The 20,968-nt window shown below is 39.7% G+C and overlaps 1 protein-coding gene across 1 annotated transcript; it reads right to left on the reverse strand.

Annotated features, from left to right (window-relative positions):
* Positions 1–4,668: 4,668 nt before the first annotated feature.
* Positions 4,669–20,941, reverse strand: LIAS (lipoic acid synthetase). Its single transcript, XM_060778422.2, has 11 exons — positions 20,796–20,941; positions 16,938–17,110; positions 16,014–16,107; positions 15,376–15,456; positions 13,200–13,356; positions 11,921–11,978; positions 11,682–11,810; positions 9,026–9,171; positions 7,981–8,051; positions 5,722–5,833; positions 4,669–5,052 (listed from the first exon to the last, which is right to left on the reverse strand). Exons 1-11 carry the CDS (start codon positions 20,874–20,876, stop codon positions 5,000–5,002), a joined length of 1,155 nt encoding a protein of 384 aa, XP_060634405.2. The 5' UTR covers positions 20,877–20,941; the 3' UTR covers positions 4,669–4,999.
* Positions 20,942–20,968: the final 27 nt, after the last annotated feature.

A 20,968-nucleotide genomic window follows, 5' to 3' on the forward strand; every position in this document is an offset into this window, starting at 1 on the left:
CGGTTTGCACTGCCTTGAGTTTTGTAATAACTAAGTGACCAAAACCAGGCTGCTCTTTCTGGAGCATAGATTGGTTTTGCAATTCTTGCTAAATAGCATTAATATTGCCAATGCATCATTGGTTTTTGAAAGTCTAGAAGTGAATTACTGTGTTTTCCAGTGCAGAACTATTAACCACTACCTGTATTGCAGTGGTTTTCTCTAACACAGATTAGGCAATTTGTGGTCCTCCAAATGTTGTTGAACTGCACCTTTTGTTAAATCACAACATTTACTAGGCTAGTAAAGACTAGTAAAGATTTGCAGTTCACCATCTGAAGGACTAATCCAGGGGTCCTCAAACTAAGGCCCGGGGACCGGATGCGGCCCTCCAAGGTAATTTACCCGGCCCTCGCTCAGGATCAACCTAAGTCTGTAACAACTTGAAAGCACACAACAACAACAACAACAACAACAACAACGCTATCTCATCAGCCAAAAGCACGCACACACTTCCCATAGAAATGCTAATAAATTTATATTTGTTAAAATTGTTCTTCATTTTAATTATTGTATTGTTTTTAAGTGGTTTTTGCACTACAAATAAGATGTGTGCAGTGTGCATAGGAATTCATTCTTCTTTTTTTTTCAAATTATAATCCGGCCCTCCAACAGTTTGAGGGACTGTGACCTGGCCCTCTGTTTAAAAAGTTTGAGGATCCCTGGACTAATCATTGCTGACCTCTGGCCTAAGATATTTCTACCTTTCCCTCCAGGCATGATTAGAGATAATGAGGAACAGAAATCTGCTCTGGAAATATATTTTATTCCTTAAAGAATGAGAGATCATGTGAAAACATGCTTTAAAAAATTCTAAAGGTTTAGGAAGTGGACCTACTCAACTGCACTGATAAAAAAAACACCTTATGGAATCATTAGCAGGGGCAACTGGAAAAAATTAGTTGTGAATGTATGAGGCCTCATCACAAATATAAATTATTTAATCTACAGCTGGTTGCCATCCAGGAATATGCCAACAATGGGTAGGAAGATCCAGAGAAACAATATAAATAGATATTTCTATCTTGGATACTGTGCTTGGGTGATTTTCAGGGGATACAGCAGAAGAGAAATCAGCAGAAATGATCTTCCTGTCATTCCTCCAGCAGAACAGTTGAATTGGATTGTAAGAGATCCATGGATAAGAGGAGTCCTTTGGTCTGCAAGGTGCAGATATTCAATATAATCTATCATAATTTTTTTACTCAGCATTTTAGCAAAAGACTCAGGCTGAATCTATAATGCCCTATATCCCAGGATCTGATCACAGATATGTTTATTCCAGATTCTCTGGAATAAAGTCATATAATCTACTTCAAAGCAGACAATCTGGGATCAATCTAAGATATAGGCATTGTAGATCTAGCCTCAGATTATATCTTCCAAGTACAGCTCACGTAGAATCATAGAGTTGGAAGAGATTTCATGGGCCATCCAGTCCAACCCCCTGCTGAGAAGCAGGAATATTGCATTCAAAGCACCCCTGATAGATGGCCATCCAGCCTGTTTAAAAGCTTCCAAAGAAGGAGTCTCCAACACACTCTGGGGCAGAGAGTTCCACTGCTGAACGGCTCTCACAGTCAGGAAGTTCTTCATGTTCAGATGGAATCTCCTTGTAGTTTGAAGCCATTGTTCCGCGTCCTAGTCTCCAGGGAAACAGAAAACAAGCTTGCTCCCTCCTCTCTGTGACTTCCTCTCGCATATTTATACATGGCTATCATGTCTCCTCTCAGCCTTCTCTTCTTCAGGCTAAACATGCCAGCTCCTTAAGCTGCTTCTCATAAGGCTTGTTCTCCAGACCCTTGATCATTTTAGTCACCCTCCTCTGGACACATTCCAGCTCTCTTCAATTGTGGTGCCCAGAATTGGACACAATATTCCAGGTGTGGTCTAACCAAGGCGGAATAGAGGGGTAGTATTACTTCCCTAGATCTAGACACTATGCTCCTATTTATTTATTTACTTTGCTTATATACCACTGTATCTCAAGCCCGAAGGCGACACAGCGGTTCACAAACAGTAAAAACAGTAGAAACAGCAGTGGTTCCATACAACATGTAACAATTGACTTAACACATTATAAGCAATTACCATGCACAATTATTACAAAAAACAACCGTACCCAATCTTCTCATCATCCAAGCGTAGTCCAGGTTCGTCGTCCATTGTTCCATTCCTATGTTCCATTACTAGATTGCACTAAATTACTCAAACGCCTGCGCAAACATCCAGGTCTTCACCTTTTTGCAGAATACCATTAGAGATGGTGCTAGTCTAATGTCCGTAGGAAGGGCGTTCCACAGCCGAGGAGCCACCACCGAGAAGGCCCTATCTCTCTTCCCCGCCAGCCGAGCTTGAGAAGCAGGCGGGATCGAGAGCAGGGTCTCCCCGGAAGATCTCAAAGTCCTGGTGGGTTCATAGGCAGAGATGCGGTCAGATAGGTAGCTTGGGCCGGAACCATTTAGGGCTTTAAAGGCCAACGCCAGCACTTTGAATTCAGCCCGGTAGCAGATCGGTAGCCAGTGGAGTTGGCGCAACAGGGGGGTTGTATGCTCCCTGCGCTCCGCTCCTGTTAAAATCATGGCTGCCGAGCGTTGGACTAGTTGGAGCTTCCGAGCTGTCTTCAAAGGCAACCCCACGTAGAGAGCGTTGCAGTAGTCTAAACGGGATGTAACCAGAGCGTGGACTACCGTGGCCAAGTCAGACTTCCCAAGGTACGGGCGCAGCTGGCGCACAAGCTTTAGCTGTGCAAATGCTCCCCTGGTCACCGCTGAAACCTGGGGTTCCAGGCTCAGCGATGAGTCCAGGGTCACACCCAAGCTGCGAACCTGCGTCTTCAGGGGGAGTGCGGCCCCATCCAACACAGGCTGTAACCCTATGCTATTGATGCAGGCCAAAATCCCATTGGCTTTTTTTGCTGCCACATGACATTGTTGGCTCATGTTTAACTTGCTGTCCACGAGGACTCCAAGATGTTTTTCACACAAACTGCTCTTGAGCCAGGCATCGTCCCTCATTCTGTATCTTTGCATTTCGTTGTTTCTGCCTTCTACATTTCAATGGATTAGAAGTGGAGGCCCCCCTACAAATGTGGAAACTTCATTAATATCTCTGGGACCCTCTTAGAATGGCAAGGCCAGATACCGATGTGGGGCAGCTGAAATGGCAGCAGCACACAGGGCCTGCTCCTCTTCTGCTGTTGTGTGCTCTAAGTGTTTCTCCCAGGAAAAGGAAGGGATGGGCCCAGTACCCCTTTGTTTCCCCTGACTACTTTCTTACTTGATGCCTTTCTCACTACCTGGGATAGGAAGTGACTAAGGCAATGACAGCACCTAGCAGAGAAAGGAGGGAAGAGCCCCCTGGCTCTCTCTTCATGCTCATTACCCCAGTTGCCTTCCCAGATTCCTTATATCTGCTGCACGGCACCTTCACGTGTGCTCCAAGACAAGTACAGGGATAGGAGACAAGTACAGGGATAGGATGGGAAGATGAATGAGGAGGTAGCAAGTGTGAGCAAAGCCCCCTGGAACTAAGGAGGCCGCTAGCAGAGAAGGGAAGAAAAGGCTTTGCTCTCCACATGCCCATCACCCCAGCTACCCTCCCTGTGCCTGGAGTCCCCACATGCACTTTGGCTGCAAGGAGAGAGAGGGCGAGTGGAGAAAGAGGTAGCAAGGATGACCAAGGCCTATAGAGACCCAAGACTAGCTGTGGAGGGAGAGAAAAGGCCCCACTTTCCATGCACCCATTTGCCCTCCCATAGTCCTTTTCCATGCTATGCCCAGTGCCTTCTTGTGTGCCTAGGTTTGCAGGGCAAAGAGGAGGGGGACAGGTGACTAAGGGAAGAGGGAGGGAAGAAGCCTCATTTTACATATGACCCCCAACCCACCCATTGCTCTACAAGGACATAGGACGCAACTTCAGAAGCATTTGGCAGAAACCATGGCAATCATTGCTGCCCCCGCCCAGAAGCCCAAGGCAGAGAATGGGAGTGGGGGGTGGAGAGGCTTTGCAGGGCTGACTATAAAGATGTAATTGCATATATCACGTCAATAACTAATTAAACCTTCCACTGTAATTCTAGTTTGTGCATCAAGTTCATGAAGGGACACCGTTACTTTATAGCACCAATGATATGTGTAATCAGGGTAACCTCAAGTAAAAATTTCTGCATGAAAAAATACATCACATGATGAGTTCCTGTCATAGTTACAGGAAAATTGGTATAGAATATGTTGCAGAGAACTTCATAGTGCTCTGCCTTTTGTAGAAGCAGAGCTGTTGCAAATGAATTTATTCTTAAGGAATACAAGTGCCATATATGTTCCTACATCCATGTATGAAGGACCTCTAAATCTCAATGCATTACTTGCATGCACACTCCCACTAGCCTCTTGTTATGGTCAGGTGAAATTCCACATTAGCGGTATAGATTTATCATATCTATACCTATCCAGAATTTGAAAAGGTAACTCATAAAAAGTGACAAGACTGAAAATTGCTTCAATTTGACCAAATGCTGTTTGATAATAATACTTGTTCACTGACTTTTAGGATGAAAAAATAAATAAAAGGATATTGAAGAAAGTGTAAATACTGGTACGATTGAAGCACTTTAATAAAAATACTGTGCCCAGCTGATATTTTTATTTCATGATTTGTATGCTGTATTTCAAATATACATTTAACTCTGATTTTCCAAATGTGTGTATGTCTCTTCCTGTGGCTTCTGCCACCCACTTTCTTGTATTAGATCCATTAATTGTATTATTGAAGCCATTAAATACATAACTATTGGAAACTATATTTGAAAAAGTACCAGAACACTCGATATTTCAAGGCTATGTTTCCTTCTGATAAATCAACACAAACCTTCTGAATGCCTATTCCTTACACAGTTTGTTTATGATGCAACCATCTGGAATATTACTCATTAAGAGTTGTAGAATTCCTCCTATAGGATTCAGATGCCCTTTGTCTTCCTTTTCTGCACTAAATTTTTCAAGAAGAATTCACCTGCGCAAACAAAGAAATGTTCATCAGTATTCACCTGGAACTGCACAACGTCACCTTTGTAGGCAAAGATAATTTCAGAGGAGACCTATCAGCACTGGCTCTTTGTCACTGCAGGGACAAACTGCAGAAGTTGCATGTCTTAGCAGTTTCCTTAACTTTAAGAGAAATGAAGTCAAATGTAAGGTTGTTTAGGCTGCAATTTTATATATACCTTCTTGGAAAGAATACAACTTAAAGTTTCAGATAACAGAAAAAAACAAAAGCCATGGCAATTGGCTGATCCCATCAATATTTTTGAAAGCAACACACATTGGTCTTAATAATAATCATCATCATCTTTATTTATACCCTGCCACCATCTCCCCAATGGGGACTTGGGGCAGCTAACATGAGGCCAAGCCCAAAAATGAGAGCTTCATCCATTTTTAAAAATGGGAGGATTAGGGGAATCTAAGTAGTGTAACTTGGATAGAAATATTTACAGATTCATTTCTGTTAACATTTATTTCAGCTGATTTACAGAAGTGAAACTGGATGTTCCAATCAAACATCTGGGTGGGCAGAGGTTCCCCTCCCTCCAATTGAAATGCACCCAGAAATCTCTACTGCACTCGTCAATACCAGAAATGTGTTATAGTTCATTTTGATCTCATGTATTACATGTTTTACCTGCTTTGTATGAAGAACGCACAAGAGGCCCGCTAGCTGTGTAGTGAAATCCAAGGTCATTTCCTACTTTTTCCCAATATTTAAACTTCTCAGGAGTAACATACTCTTCGACCTGAATGGGCAAATTAGTACTGATCACAATTCAGAAATGCTTTTCTGTGATAGGTTTAACAAACAGAAGCTACAATAGCTACAGCTACTGTGCTAAGAAGATGTCTAAATCCACAGTGCATTAAATTAGCCCCACTTTGACTTTTCCACATTGCTGTACTACCGCACAATTGTTGTGCTTAAACTGAAATGGATTTAATAGACACTATTACCACTAGATCCTCATTGGTGTGAAAGTACAATTTTTTTTTTATTATGGCACAAAAGAATAATTTAAAAAACCAATTTGGCACTTGCTGCTGTACAAGTATGAATCCTATTGAGCCAATACCCGGTAGACCTTTATTATTAGTCACTTTGAGTCTCCTTTGGCGAAGAAAACGAGGGGTATAAATACTTACTATTGTTGTTGTTTGAAGCACAAGATTAGTACACAGCAGACAAGATCATTATGCTGGCTGTTGTATTGAATCACAAGTCAGACACTTCCCAAGTGTCTAGGGCTGTGTAATGTATCGGTGAATATTGCGTACAGATCTGAGTAGGGTGGTCTATTGCAGCTGACAGATGGTAATTTTGCCAGCACCGATTGTGTTTAAATGCAGGCCAAGGCCTTTAGGCACTGCCCCAGTGTGGTCATCACCACTGGGACCACCTTAACTGGCTTGTGCCAGAGTCTTTGCAGTTCGATCTTTAAATCCTCATATCATGTCATATTGTGTCAATAATAATAATAATAATTATTATTATTATTATTACTACTACTACTACTACTACTACTACAGGCAGTCCCCAAGTTACGAGCAAGATAGGTTCTGTAAGTTTGTTCTTAAGTTGAATTTGTTTGTAAACCAGAACATGAACATTTTAAGTGTAACTCCAGCCATACATACATACATACATATATATGTATGTATGTAATGATCGTTTGTGGGAATAACATAACTCAAAACCACTGGACGAATTGACACCATATTTGGACACAATATACCTATCAGGCCAACGAGTGACCATCACTCATAAAAACACTGAAAAACACAGCAGAAGAGACTTAAAAAGCCAAAAAATTTTTTAAAAAAATACATTATAACGCATGCGCAAAACCACATATATACACATATACACAAATATACACACACACAACACATTTACACAGACTGGGCCACAGCAATGCGTGTCAGGGGATGGCTAGTATATTTTTTATATATATAACTTAGAAGAGTATAGGGTGGTGTTTCCTTTGTTGTCTGTGCCCTTGTTCAGAAGATTTCACCTCACATCCTGTTCCTGTGAGTATTGGATTTTGATAAAATGTGGCTTGTTCTGGAAACAAGGATTGGTGAGAAAACTTCAGTGGAAACACCTTTTCCCCATGATAACTCTTTCAGGAGTGGACTTCCCTTCCTAGGGGTAGATTTCTCTCACTTCCTGTTAGCTCACCCCCTTTGTTCACTATGAATCGTTTGTAAGTCGGATGTTTGTAACTTAGGGACTACCTCTATTATTTTAATCTCAAATCATGTGGCAATGAAATTTCACACTGCTTGGCTCAATCCAAGCATTTACAAAACTAAATTTACAAAAATAAAGAGCTTATTTTGTTATATCATAGCAAATTGGACATATACCTCCAAAATCTGGCAAGCACTAATTTGGTTTTGTTTACTTAGTGTTTGGGTAACAAAAACATTTTCATTGTGGAGCTTCTGGTGAACCTTACATGGTAATGATATCAAATGAATCTTTTTCAATTCCGTTTGCAGCAGAACAAAATGTGGAACTCCTAGAAGGTGGATTGATGGAAGTTGCAATCAAACTACATCTGGAGTGTCATAAATCCAATTTCCCTCAATGTAAGGCAGAATATTTCCTCTGATGCTCTCTGCAAAGAAAGGTGCTATTGGAGTGTTGGGTTCCTTCCCAATATTGCCATCAAGCAAACGCTCAACTTCATGCCCTTTTAGCATTAGGCCCAAATCTTCCTACAGAGAAATCCAGAGGTAAATGTACTCAGGTCCTGCAACAAAGCAATTTCTAATTACCTACAGAATTGTTCTAATAGGCATATCCCAACTAAACAATAAGTCTTCCATTTGGAAAGAGTGCTTTCAGTCTCAAATACATTTTAGTACATTCAATAATACCTGCCTTTAAGTGTCGCTTTGTTGGTTGCATGTATTGTCCCAATGTCAGACAATCCACATCTGCTTCACGTAATACTATAAAATAGACCAATACCTTTAATTAGCGAGAGACTCATGGTACACCATTTCCTGACTATAAATACATCTCCCAGGAGATAAATCTCACTGGCTTAATTAGATAGGTTTTACGTAATGCACTTAACAGCAAAAATATGCATATGGCCAATGTGTTTCAGGAATGACTTCAAAGTATTGTTTTGAGAAAAGCACCACATCTTGTCTGATTTCAGAGTGATAGCCCTGATTAATACTTAGATGAGAGGCCACCAATGAATACCAGGCTCTGCAAGCTATAATGAGAAGAAAAAAAAACACGACTGAGTACTCCTTGTCCAAGAAAACCATATGAAATGCTTGAGGTTGCCATGAGTCAACAGGAGATTTGACAACACATACTGACACACAAGCTTCCAAAGTTGCATTCACACAGTTGTTATGAGACCACTGAGGGCCCTTCTACACTGCCATATAATCCAGGTTATCAAAGTAGAAAATCCACACTGTCTGCTTTGAACTGGATTATATTAGTCTACACTGCCATATAATTCAGTTCAAAGCAGATAATCTGGATTTTATATGGCAGTGTAGAAGGGCCAGTCACACAGTAAACCATGTATGTGGATCAGAGCTTCTTGTGCACCTCTGAATCCTTACATAATAATAATAATCATCATCATCATCATCTTTATTTATACCCCGCCACCATCTCCCCAATGGGGACTCGGAGCGGCTTACATGGGGCCAAGCCCAGGACAACATGTTACAGCAAAATCAAATCAAAACATAAACAACAAGCAACATAATCAAAATTACATAGAAGAAGAAAAAAAAAGTATAAACACAGTAACAAAATAACATTCCAATAAACAAAATCACGATAACAGTGGGCGGGCCACATGTAGAGGATGAAATGATTAAAAGACTCTAATACGATAAAAATAGGAGCAGGTTATTTGCAGGGAACTCATGAAAACACACATTACACTTACATTTCAGTGTGGCGTGTACTTGTTCATCTGTTTCACCTAAACCGAGCATGATGGATGTTTTAGAAACAACATCAGGCTGGACCTTCTTGGCGTGCTTCAAAACACTCAGGGACTGGTCAAAATTTGCTCGAGGATCACGAACATTTCTTTAAGAACAAGAATATTATTCAATATTGTGAGTATTAAAAAACTGGATTGTCATGGCCTGATGCAAAGACCACTGGATCAAAACATTCAAACTAAGGGATAACATAAATCAATATATTTCCAATATTCAGAATGATTAGCTTGACTGAGCAAGAAGGCTGTTCATCTAAATTAAGAATAAATTACTTGTTTATCTACCCAAATAGAAACATGTTTTGGTGTTGATTAATAATACACAAATTTTGGGGTCACTTAGTAACCGAGGTTGTAAAAGGCTGACCTAGTACTTCATAAGCCTCTTTTAAAAAAACTAGATGTTCACCTAATGAATCAGAAAACACAAATTGCTACTATGTTAGAAGATACAAAATAATAATAGTAATAATAATAATAATAATCTTTATTTATACCCCGCCACCATCTCCCCAGTGGGGACTCAGAGCAGCTTACATGGGGCCAAGCCCAGACAACATTACAATGAAATAAAACAAAAACATAAACGACAATCAACATCATCATCAAAATTACATAGGAAGAAAAAAAACATTCCAATAACACAATCACAATATTGTACTGCAGAAATCAAAACCTATCAAAATCTGTCTGTACCACAAAGGCTGTTGCTAGCTGAAGTCGCCCTTTGTGATGCCACCAGATAGGCATTTGCTAGGTGAAGTGGCCCTATGTGGTATCAACTGGGAAAGAAAAGGTGGCATGTGTATGAGGGGAAAGGAAGAAGGAAGGAAAGAGCCACAAAGAGAACCATGCTGCCATTAAGACATTGTGAGGTAGACCATCTCAGAGCTGGAGAAGGGAGAAAGGGGAGAAAAAAGAAATAATAATAATAATAATAATATTTATATACTGCTCCATCTCCCCGAGGGGACTCAGAGTAACATCACAAAACCCATCCCATCACAAAACCCAACCCATCACACATCCCACATAACATCACAAAACACACAAAGTAAAAAACTACATAACCAAAAGATTAACAAAACCAAATATAAGTATAAAAAATGTCGTCATAACACACATATATTAAAAAAAGGGAAAAAGGAAAGGAGAAAGGCGAAATGGAGAAAAAAAAGAAAAAGGAAAGAAGGAAGAGAAAGAAAAAGGGAAAGACATGCAGAGAGGGAAGGAAGGAGAGAAAGAAAGGATGCACGCCCAGGCAATGCCAGGCATATACGCTAGTATAATATAGAACGGAAAGTCAAGTTTTGAAAGCATTGCTAGATAAATCACCAGCCTATCCTCATAACTGTTGGAAATAGCAACCTTCCAAGCCTTCACTATTTGTTTGTTGATGTGTATATTTGCTAACCTGTATTGTATGTATACACTGATTTGCCAGTTTGGCTGTACTTCTTTGGTGTGAGAGGGGCTACAGACATGTGATTGTGCTGAGCATGTTCAGACTCAAGACTCTATTTTGTTATCAGTATGTTTTTGGATTTCGATATTAGCAGTTCGCTTTAGACCACAATATAGGTGGAGGCAGTATGCTTTTGGACTTATGCATGAACAATATGTTTGCTTTGAGATGTGGTGAGTACGGTTATACAGTTTGGATTTTCATAAGATGTATACTTGACCAAAGTATTTGAAGTACTTTGGCCACACCATGAGAAGAAAGGAAAGCTTAGAGAAGACAATTATGCTGGGGAAAATGGAAGGAAAAAGGAAGAGGGGCCAACCAAGGGCAAGATGGATGGATGGCATCCTTGAAGTGACTTGATTGACCTTGAAGGAGCTGGGGAGGTGATGACCGACAGGAAGCTCTGGCGTGGACTGGTCCATGAAGTCACGAAAAGTCGGAAACGACTGAACGAATGAACAACAACAAAATACTTGAAGACTGAACTATGGACTATTGATTAGGAATGATGCCCTGTGTTCTCAACACAGAGAAACTACATCCTATCTATAATTGTACTTTAAGAAGAAATGTGCCTGTATGGCAAATTACTACAAGATATTTATGAGTAAATAAGACATGTTACTTTTTAAAGAAGACTTCATTTTTGTTTCTAAATACATATTTTAAACTAAGAGGTTTCAAGGGAGAGTATATGTTTTGGGCAATTTCAACTTCAACTTCAAAGAAACATTTTTAAAACTTTGCTAGCCAAATGTATGTTATTTTTGTGCAGTGGCATGTCTTTGTCCCTGGCAGTTCAAAGACACGGTCTATCAGTTTAACAGCTGAGTTACCAGTGTGCCATTACATGAATGCTTGTGAACATCACTTTTTCGAAGGGCTGACTTCTAACAAGGCCTTTCCTCACTAGTGCTTTTCAAAAGGTGGTCTCCAGATGTTAATAGAGATTCATATTTTTCAAAAGGATATGACATAATTTTTAGTTTCAATAAGATTATGAATGCTGTTTTCCCAAAAGTAACTTCTTTTCGAATTTAGCAATCTCTAATTATCAAATATTAAAATAAATAAATTAAAGCTCTGTGCTTTATAAATTTTATCTGTATATCGATCACCTTTCATCACCTCTGCAATTCTGGAACTGTCTCCACATTGTGGGCATACACATCTAGTCCAGACAAAGCAACTTCTTCCACTGCTTTTAGATCTCCTCGGAAATCCGGAGTTAAGCATTCCACCAGGATCTTGGGATTGCTTAGGGAAAATGATTAAAAGACAGGTAAGCAGGACAATCAAGACAAAATACTGTGGCTATCTTTTTTTTTTAAAGTGATCAGTTTAAATTCACTAATATTTGCACTTACATTTTCTTTAAATGAGAAACAGTCTTTGCAAAGTGAGCTGCTCCACCATCAGGAATATCTTTAAAAAGAATACAGTAATTACTTTATTGTAGCACATTTTTCTATTTTTACAAAGAAGTCATGGCACTGAGAGCATGAGTGCTTTCATGTTTCATTGATATCTATATAAATAAAAATGTAATGTTCGTTTGTGGGATTAACATAACTCAAAAACCACTGGACGAATTGACGCCAAAATTGGCCACAAGACACCTACTAACCCAAGGAGTGACCATCACTCAAAAAATTCATTTTGCCATTTGAGAGTTGTAGTTGCTGGGATTTATAGTTCACCTACAATCAAAGAGCATTCTGAGCTCTACTAGTGATGGAATTGAATCAAACTTGGCACACAGGACTTCCAAGACCAACAGAAAACACTGGAAGGGTTTGATGGGCATTGACCTTGAGTTTGGGAGTTATAGTTCACTACACCCAGAGAGCACTGTGAATTCAAACAATGACAGATCTGGACCAAACGTGGCACGAATACTCCATATGCCCAAATATGAACACAGATGGAGTTTGGGGGAAATCGACATTGACATTTGGGAGTTACTGGGATTTATAGTTCACCTACAATCAAAGAGTATTCTGAACTCCAGGAATGACAGAAATGAGGCAAACTTCCCACACAGAACCCCCATGACCAACAGAAAATACTTAAGGCCATTCAGTCCATCTCCCTTCATCAGGGCAAGAAAACGTACTCAAAGCCCTCCTGACAAAGAGCCATCCAGCCAGAGATAGAGATAGATATTTATTATTCACACACACACACAGATGTAGTATCACAGATTTGAAAGGGAGCCTTAAAGAAGGACAATGATATGTTGCCTGTTCCAGAGTAGGAAAACCAGACAATCTCCACATCAACACTGACCAAGAAACAACAAGAAATACTGTTTACCCACAAGCATGAATAAATTACATATATTAGAAACCAACACTTTCTCATTACTTTATTTTCCTGATCACCAGACTGGGCCACAGCAACACGTGGCAGGGAACGGCTAGTAAATAATAATGGACAAAACCAAAGAAAAATACTTAAAGGCAGTCAATGCCTGTACCCAATGATATGTAAGTGTATAAATAGTTGAGATATGCTGCAAAAATAAAAGTTTATGCATAAAACATAAATTTCTCTCTCTCTCTCTTCCTCCCTCCCTCTCTTTCTCTCTCTCTCTCTGTCTATATATATGGAAACCTTTAAGAAAGAAAAAAAATACACACATACCATCTCTGTCCACAGAGGTCAACACAACATAATCCAACCCCCATTCGCTTATTGCTTTTGCTGTATTAAATGGTTCATCAGGATCTAATGGAGGAGGATTTCTTGCTGTTTTGACTGAGCAGAAGCGACAACCTCTCGTGCACGTATCTCCCATCAGCTGAAATAGCAATGATTGAAGTCACCATTTAAAAAGCGTGGCATCAACATAAAAATTCAAATAATACTAAAGTATTAGTAAATCAGTAGATGAGATCAGAATCAAAGGTATTGTGCCTCTTAATATCTGGGGGACAAAGAAGCGAGGGCTACTGTCCTTACCTTCTAGATTTTTTTGGTTTCCTCACAGGCATTTCTTTGAAGGTCAACTAAATAGACCTTTGATCTTAACCAGCAGGAGCTTTTGGGGGATTCTTAAATGAATCCACTCCATGCTTCAGAAATAGACTGAGCAACTTATGATGCACAGATCTAACACCTTTATGACCTCACAGACCATCTGGCTCCTTAAATAGTTGATAGTGCACAGCGGATAAATACCGCTCTGAAACTGTATGCTTTTAAAAATATTATTAGCATGATGTAAGTCAGCTGGGAGTTAATTTCAGCTGTGTTGGATGCATCTGAGTTGCGGAGGACAACAATAAAAGTGGAGTCCCCCGGTGGTGCAATGGGTTAAACCCTTGTGCCGCCAGGACTGCTGATCAAAAGAATGGCAGTTTGAATCCAGGGAGCGGGGTGAGCTCCCATCTGTCAGCTCCAGCTTCTCATGTGGGGACATGAGAGAAGCCTCTCATAGGATGGTAAAACATCCGGGCATCCCCTGGGAAATGTCACTGCAGACTGCCAATTCTCTCACACCAGAAGCGACTTGCAGTTTCTCAAGTCGCTCCTGACATGAAAATAAAACAAAAAACCAAAGCAATAAAAGTAAGTCAGAAATAAAATTTTACTTCTCAGTACTGATTCTTAAGGTACCAAGATATTCTGACAAATATAATAGAATATCACATAGAGACAGCAGTTTCTCCTACAGTAATACTGCCCATATTTTATTGCATAATAGTCACCACCACATTATAGTCAAATCCACATTTTTTGAGTGGTAAAATTGGTATTTTTGTGTTCCTTACATAATAGTCATAGAGTTATTTGGAGCTGATTCACCCTTCTTTCTTGAAGGAAAGGCAGTTTTGAAACTATGAAATTGAGGTTTCTGGAGCTCTGATTTTCCCTCTCACCTCCAAAGAGATCAATTTTAGATTTTGAAATTGACCTTGCATTTGTAGAAAGAAGGAAGGGAGGGAGACTCTTCTTTCCTCCTTCTTCCTTCCTCTGAGGCAAGACAGCATAAGGAGAGTGGGGTACAGTCTCATAAAAGCTGAGGTCCTCAAACTTTTTAAACAGAGGACCAGGTCACAGTCCCTCAAACTGTTGGAGGGCCGGATTATAATTTGAAAAAAACATGAATGAATTCCTGTGCACACTGCACATATCTTATTTGCAGTGCAAAAAACACTTTAAACAATACAATAATTAAAATGAAGAACAATTTTAACAAATATAAACTTATTCGTATTTCAATGGGAAGTGCGGGCCTGCTTTTGGCTAATGAGATAAGATTGTTGTTATTGTGACCTTTCAAGTCGTTTCAGACTTAGGTTGACCCTGAGCGAGGGCTTTGGAGGGCCATATTCAGCCCCCGGGCCTTAGTTTGAGGATCCCTGGATAAAAGCATTTTGCATTAAAATCTAAAAGGCTAGAAAACAGAGATATGATTAAGGCTAAAGCAAAAAAACAATTAAGAGAAGGGAAGGGGCTAGGGAAGGAGACCCATATCATTAAATGGACCAGCTGAGGTCACGAAGAGTTGGAAGCAACTGAACAAATAAACAACAAACACTATATTTTCTCTCCTCCCCAAACCCATATAGCTGACTTATTTAAACACATCGAACACAATGAAACAAACCTTCTTAGGAATCTCAGGCATACCATTAACAAAGCATAAGAATCAACATTCGAGGTCTGATTATATTGCCATTGTCACAATATCAAGGGCTAGAAATACAGTTCCCTTGTTCTGTTCCCCCATTCTGTATTAGTGAAAAGCAACAAGAGACAGACATCTGAAACCCAAATATTGTTGTTCCTAATAAAGTACTCAGTTGTCACTTACCATTATGGTTGCTGTCGCAGTCGCATATTCACCCCCACCCCAGCACTCTCCGATGTTTGGACACCGTGCTTCCTCACATACCTACAGTTAAATAAATAGTTACCAACAATGTAATAAGTTTCCTTGATAGTTACTGTTGTTGTGTGCCTTTAAGTTGTTTCTGACTGAATCTAAGGAAAACCTATCACAGGGATTTCTGGGGCTGGGGGTCTGTGATGCACGTCTAAGATCACCCACTGGGTTTCCATTGTCAAGAGGGAATTCAAATTCTTTTTGCCGTGTTCTGTTGGCTGATGAACTTATTTGGAATTTTTCCCCAGGAGGACTTTATTTTACTGGATATATTTTTTTTTCTATTATGCTTAGGTGCAAGTACTAGAAGGGGGATATATGTCCTTATAGAAATAAATCACACACATGGCAATATCATGTTCATTTGTAAGCCCACCTGAAGGATGAATATCCTTGCAGCCTTGCTTGAGACAGGAAAATACAATGACTATAACAAAAACTATTATTGCAAGGAAAAGAACTATTAGCATTTGGAATTAATATGGACTTTAGGTCAACTCCTTTAAAGGCATAAGTTGAGTCTAGTAATTTCTATTCAAGTGCAATTCAATAAATACTAGATTTACCGTATGGAGATTTAAACTGCGCAATGTGTTCTTCAATCTGTTATAATTTTTCCCAATTGGAATCTCAGTTTTCAGCCACGGAGGTAGTCTGAGTCTAAAAGCATAATATTTATAAATAAAACAAAATCATTCAATGTATTTCTTTCTTAGTATTTGTGAAATTGTGTTCAATTATTAACTCTTATATATAGTCTGTTTTTTCTAATTCTTAACTTCTCTTATTACTCAGTAATTGCACCTCAAATAGTAAAAACTTGTTATGTCGATTTCTGATTGTTCACAACTCCTGGCAACCCACAACAAAACTCTAAAAATCTAATACTTGTTAAAATTATAAATTTTAGTAGTCTATAATGCTACTTTCTGGATGAAATAATGTATTATTTATAAATAAAACAAAATCATTTAATGTATTTGTTTCTTAGTATTTGTGAAATTGTGTTCAGTTATTAACTTTAAAATATAGTCTGTTTTTTCTAATTCTTAACTTCTCTTATTACTCAATAATTGCACCTCAAATACGAAAAACACGTTATGTTGATTTCTGATCATTCACAACACCTGACAGGATTTACAACAACCCACAACAGAACTCTAAAAATCTAACACTTGTTAAAATGGTCATTTGGGCAATCTATAATACCACTTTCTGGATGATATAAAGTATTTTTTTTAATTCAGAAATTCCTCCTAACAACATCAACACTAGGCTTTCTTAAAAGCCTGCAATCTAGTTTAATAAGGAAGTGACAAAGATACAAAATTTCATTCGGGTAAAGGGAAACTTTGGATCTTGTTACCAGCAGCATAACATTGCAGATAGTTATAAAGTAATTCATAACTGGAAGCATTATTATTTATTTATTTGCTTTACTTCTATACCGCATTTTTCAGCCTAGATTAGGCGACTCTAACATTACTCACCTTTCTCCTTTTTGACGCTTTAACTTGCCTTTATATTCTGTCCACTTAGTTTTGTCTGAAAGCTCCCCCGATACAAAGTCTTGTAAATCCGGTCCAGTTTGTAAAGATGCCTTCTGTTCTTCTGGCAATGAGCTTGATAGTCTAGATTGGTTATGTATATTGCTTCCAAGCACCTAGAAAAACGTAGCGGCATTATTCCAAATAGTAAACATAAAATCAGCTATATCCATAGACATATATTGAGTAGGAGGAGAAATCGTACAACCCTTCAGCTATTGCTGGACTACAACCCCCATCATTCCTCATTGGTTATTTTGGCTGGGGCTAATGGGAGCGGCACCCCAATAGTTTCTGGAGGACCACATACTCCTCCTCCTCCCAAAAAAGCTATAATCATGGCAAGTAATCTTATAGTCCAAATGATGAAGGACAGGATTTTCAATTATTCCCACTTTCCAGGAAGATTCTTATCTAATTGTAATACAGGTCCGTTGTCAAGTTCTCTCCAGTTTCTAGAGCTGCCTAGTAATATGAAAAGCTGCTTAAGGAAGTGGGAAAGTTAACAAACCAATGCATGTAGTTTCCAATACAGCTGTTTGAACTGGTGATAAGTATTTCTCAAAACCTCTGGATGTTAATAATTAAGAACCTATGGTTAATGACTTCTGTCACTGATGTGATCCTGACTGTGATGCCATCATAGCTAATTTTGGGTTATTGTAGGTTTTTAGGGCTATATGGCCATGTTCTAGAAGCATTCTCTCCTGACGTTTTGCCTGCATCTATGGCAGGCATCCTCGGAGGTTGTGAGGTCTGAACTTAGTGATTCCAGCTCTGGAAGTCTTGGACATCGCTGATTTTATTTTATTACGAGAATATACACTCATCGGTGCAAAATTTACATTTATAAAATAACAATTTGGTCCACTCAATGGTGCCTCTAAATGTGTTAATCTCCCTTCTAATGGATATAGGCTTGGATCTTTTAACACAGCCCTTTAATGGAGCCTAAAATATATATTTTACTACTTCCAGTCCAAAAACAACATGATGGCTACGTGCTCTAAATTTATCTATAATGCAGCAGCGAGCACTACAATGCAGTCCGGACGTATCTCCCCTATGAACCGTCTAGGATCTTAAGGGGAGGCTCTGCTCTGCAGTCACATTTAGTGGGGACAAGAGACAAGGCCTTCTCCGTGGTGGCCCCTTGGCTGTGTAACTGCTTCCTCAATGAGGTTAGATCTTTCCCCTCCCTCCTGACCTTCCAGAAGAAGCTTAAATCCTAGTTATGAGATCAGGTGTTCACAGAATAGTTTGTTTACTGGGAAAGACAAGTTTTTTTGGACCGGACTACTTTGGATGACGATTTTAATTCTGGTGATTCTAATCTGGCAAGTGGGTTTTAAATGCATATTTAGAATTATTTTAATTTTGTGGATGTATTTATTATGTGTTTTATATTATGTTTGGCATCAAATTGTGGCCTGTTTGGAAGCTGTTCTAAGTCCCTCTGCAGAGGTCAAGAAGGATGAGGTATCAATATTTTAAATAAATAATATAATATAATTGAGATTATCAAAGCAGATAATCCACATTATCTGCTTTGGACTGAATTTTATTTATTTATTTATTTATTTATTTATTTATGGCATTTGCATGTTACCTTTCTCACCCTGATGGGGACTCAGTATGGCTTATAAGATATATACATACAATATATTATATTACTAGCATAATACAATATCAGTATTATATATTACCCTATTGTAGTATACCATTATACTGTAATATTATTAGTATTACATGTAATATAAGATATATAATAATATCATACTGTTAGTAGTATTATGTTGTATTACATTATAATATTACAACTATTATATGTATATACATAATATTATATTAGCATAGTACAGGAGACAAGGTGGAACTGTCCCCTGGCCCCCCCTCTCTTCACTCTGGCCCAGAGCGGCAGTTGGTGCTGGGGGGAGGGGTCCACAACTGATGACATAAACTTGTTCCATAAAAAGTCTACATTATATGATCCATTATATAACTGGATTACATTGCCATGTAATCCAGTTCAAAGAACATAATCTGGATTTTATATGGCAGTGTAGAAGGGACCTTCAAGTTTGACTTTGGACCATTGACTTCTGGCTGGATCTTTACTTGTGAAATATGTGCTTACAGGAGAAACTCAGGTTCAATCTAACTGGCCTTATAATGCAGTTTTAGAATGCAGATGAACTATATTGATCTGGGTTATATAAATCAGTGTAGAGGCTCTCCTGATGAATCTGTATAATGACCAAGTAGCAACAGTAAGAACTGACCATGGAACAACAGAATAGTTCAAGACTGGGAAAGGCATACGGCAGGGTTTTACACTCTCACCCAACCTATTCAACTTGTATGCAGAACCCATCATGTGATGTGTGGGGCTTGATGAATGCAAGACTGGGGTGAAAATTGCTGGAAGAAACATTAACAACCTTAGATATGCAGATGATACCACTTTGATGGCTGAAAGCGAGGAGGAGCTGAGGAGCCTTCTAATCAAGGTGAAAGAAGAAAGCGCAAAAGCTGGGTTGCAGTTAAACATCAAAAAAACCAAGCTTATGGCAACAAGACTGATTGACAACTGTCAAATAGAGGGAGAAAATGTGGAGGCAGTAACAGACTTTGTATTTCTAGGTGCAAAGATTACTGCAGACGCAGACTGCAGTCAGGAAATCAGAAGAGCAATGACCAATCTCGATAAAGTAGTGAAGAGTAGAGACATCACACTGGCAACAAAGATCCGCATAGTTAAAGCAATGGTATTTCCCGTAGTAACCTACGGATGTGAAAGCTGGACCATAAGGAACACTGAGCAAAGGAAGATAGATGCTTTGGAACTGTGGTGCTGGAAGAAAGTTCTGAGAGTGCTTTGAACTGCGAGAAGATCCAACCAGTCCATACTTCAGGAAATAAGGCCCGACTGCTCATTGGAGGGAAGGATAGTAGAGGCAAAGATAAAGTATTTTGGCCACATCATGAGAAGAAAGGGGAAAATGGAAGGAAAAAGGAAGAGGGGCAGACCAAGGGCAAGATGGATGAATGGCATCCTTGAAGTGACTGGCTTGATCTTGAAGGAGCTGGGGGTGGTGACAGCTGATAGGGAGCTCAGGTGTGAGCTGGTCCATGAGGTCACTCGCTGGAATACCTCAGCAAGCAAGAGTCCAAAAGTGGCAGGCTCAAACCCAGAACCTCAATCAATGGCTGATACCAAATGAGAGACTCCCTCCTGGGCACACAGAAAACTGGGTGACTTGGAAGGCGCTGAACAGACTGCGATCTGGCACCACGAGATGCAGAGCCAACCTTCAGAAATGGGGCTACAAAGTGGAATCCACGACATGCGAGTGTGGAGAAGAGCAAACCACTGACCACCTGCTGCAATGCAACCTGAGCCTTGCCACATGCACAATGGAGGACCTTCTTGCAGCAACACCAGAAGCAGCAACACCAGAAGTGGCCAGATACTGGACAAAGGACATTTAATCAACTACTTTGTGTTTTGTTTGTTTGTTTAAAATGCAATGCAACTGTTTGGTCTGCTCCTGACACGATAAATAAATAAATTTGCAGTGTAGATGGGGCCTCCGTTTTCAAAAGAAAACATTCCCCTTCCAAACTCTCTCAGCCACAGAGGAAGGGCAAAACCAAACTTTCTGAGCACCTGCTAATGAGACCCTGTCGTGACGTCAGGATAGGCCGCAAACAAAACAGGGTCACCTGTGTGAGGTGACATGACAACACAATATCCCACATTCGACTTGAAGCGGCCCTGGCGCCCTCCCGGAGACTCACCGGCCTCTCCAGCCCCGCCAGCCTCTTCAACTTCGACAAAGAGCCAGCCCCGCTGGAGAGGCCTCGCTGGAGCAACGCCATACCGGCCTCTCTCCGTCCCTCAGAGCTCTGCAATCGCCTGCTCGTCCTGCGTGGCGATTGATTGGTCGAGTCCACCATCCCTGACGTAATAG

This window comes from Anolis sagrei, chromosome 5 (genome assembly GCF_037176765.1).
Source record: "Anolis sagrei isolate rAnoSag1 chromosome 5, rAnoSag1.mat, whole genome shotgun sequence".
NCBI classification, from domain to species: Eukaryota; Metazoa; Chordata; class Lepidosauria; order Squamata; family Dactyloidae; genus Anolis; species Anolis sagrei.

What these genes read in the sequence shown, in the direction of transcription:
- LIAS (XM_060778422.2), bottom strand. Translation starts at nt 20,876, where the DNA reads ATGGCGTTGCTCCAGCGAGGCCTCTCCAGCGGGGCTGGCTCTTTGTCG. An exon ending in AAGCGTCAAAAAGGAGAAAG is followed by an intron (nt 16,108 to 16,937) that starts GTGAGTAATGTT and finishes TTATGCTTTTAG; the next exon opens with ACTCAGACTACCTCCGTGGC. An exon ending in GCAGTTTAAATCTCCATACG is followed by an intron (nt 15,457 to 16,013) that starts GTAAATCTAGTA and finishes ATTTAACTGTAG; the next exon opens with GTATGTGAGGAAGCACGGTG.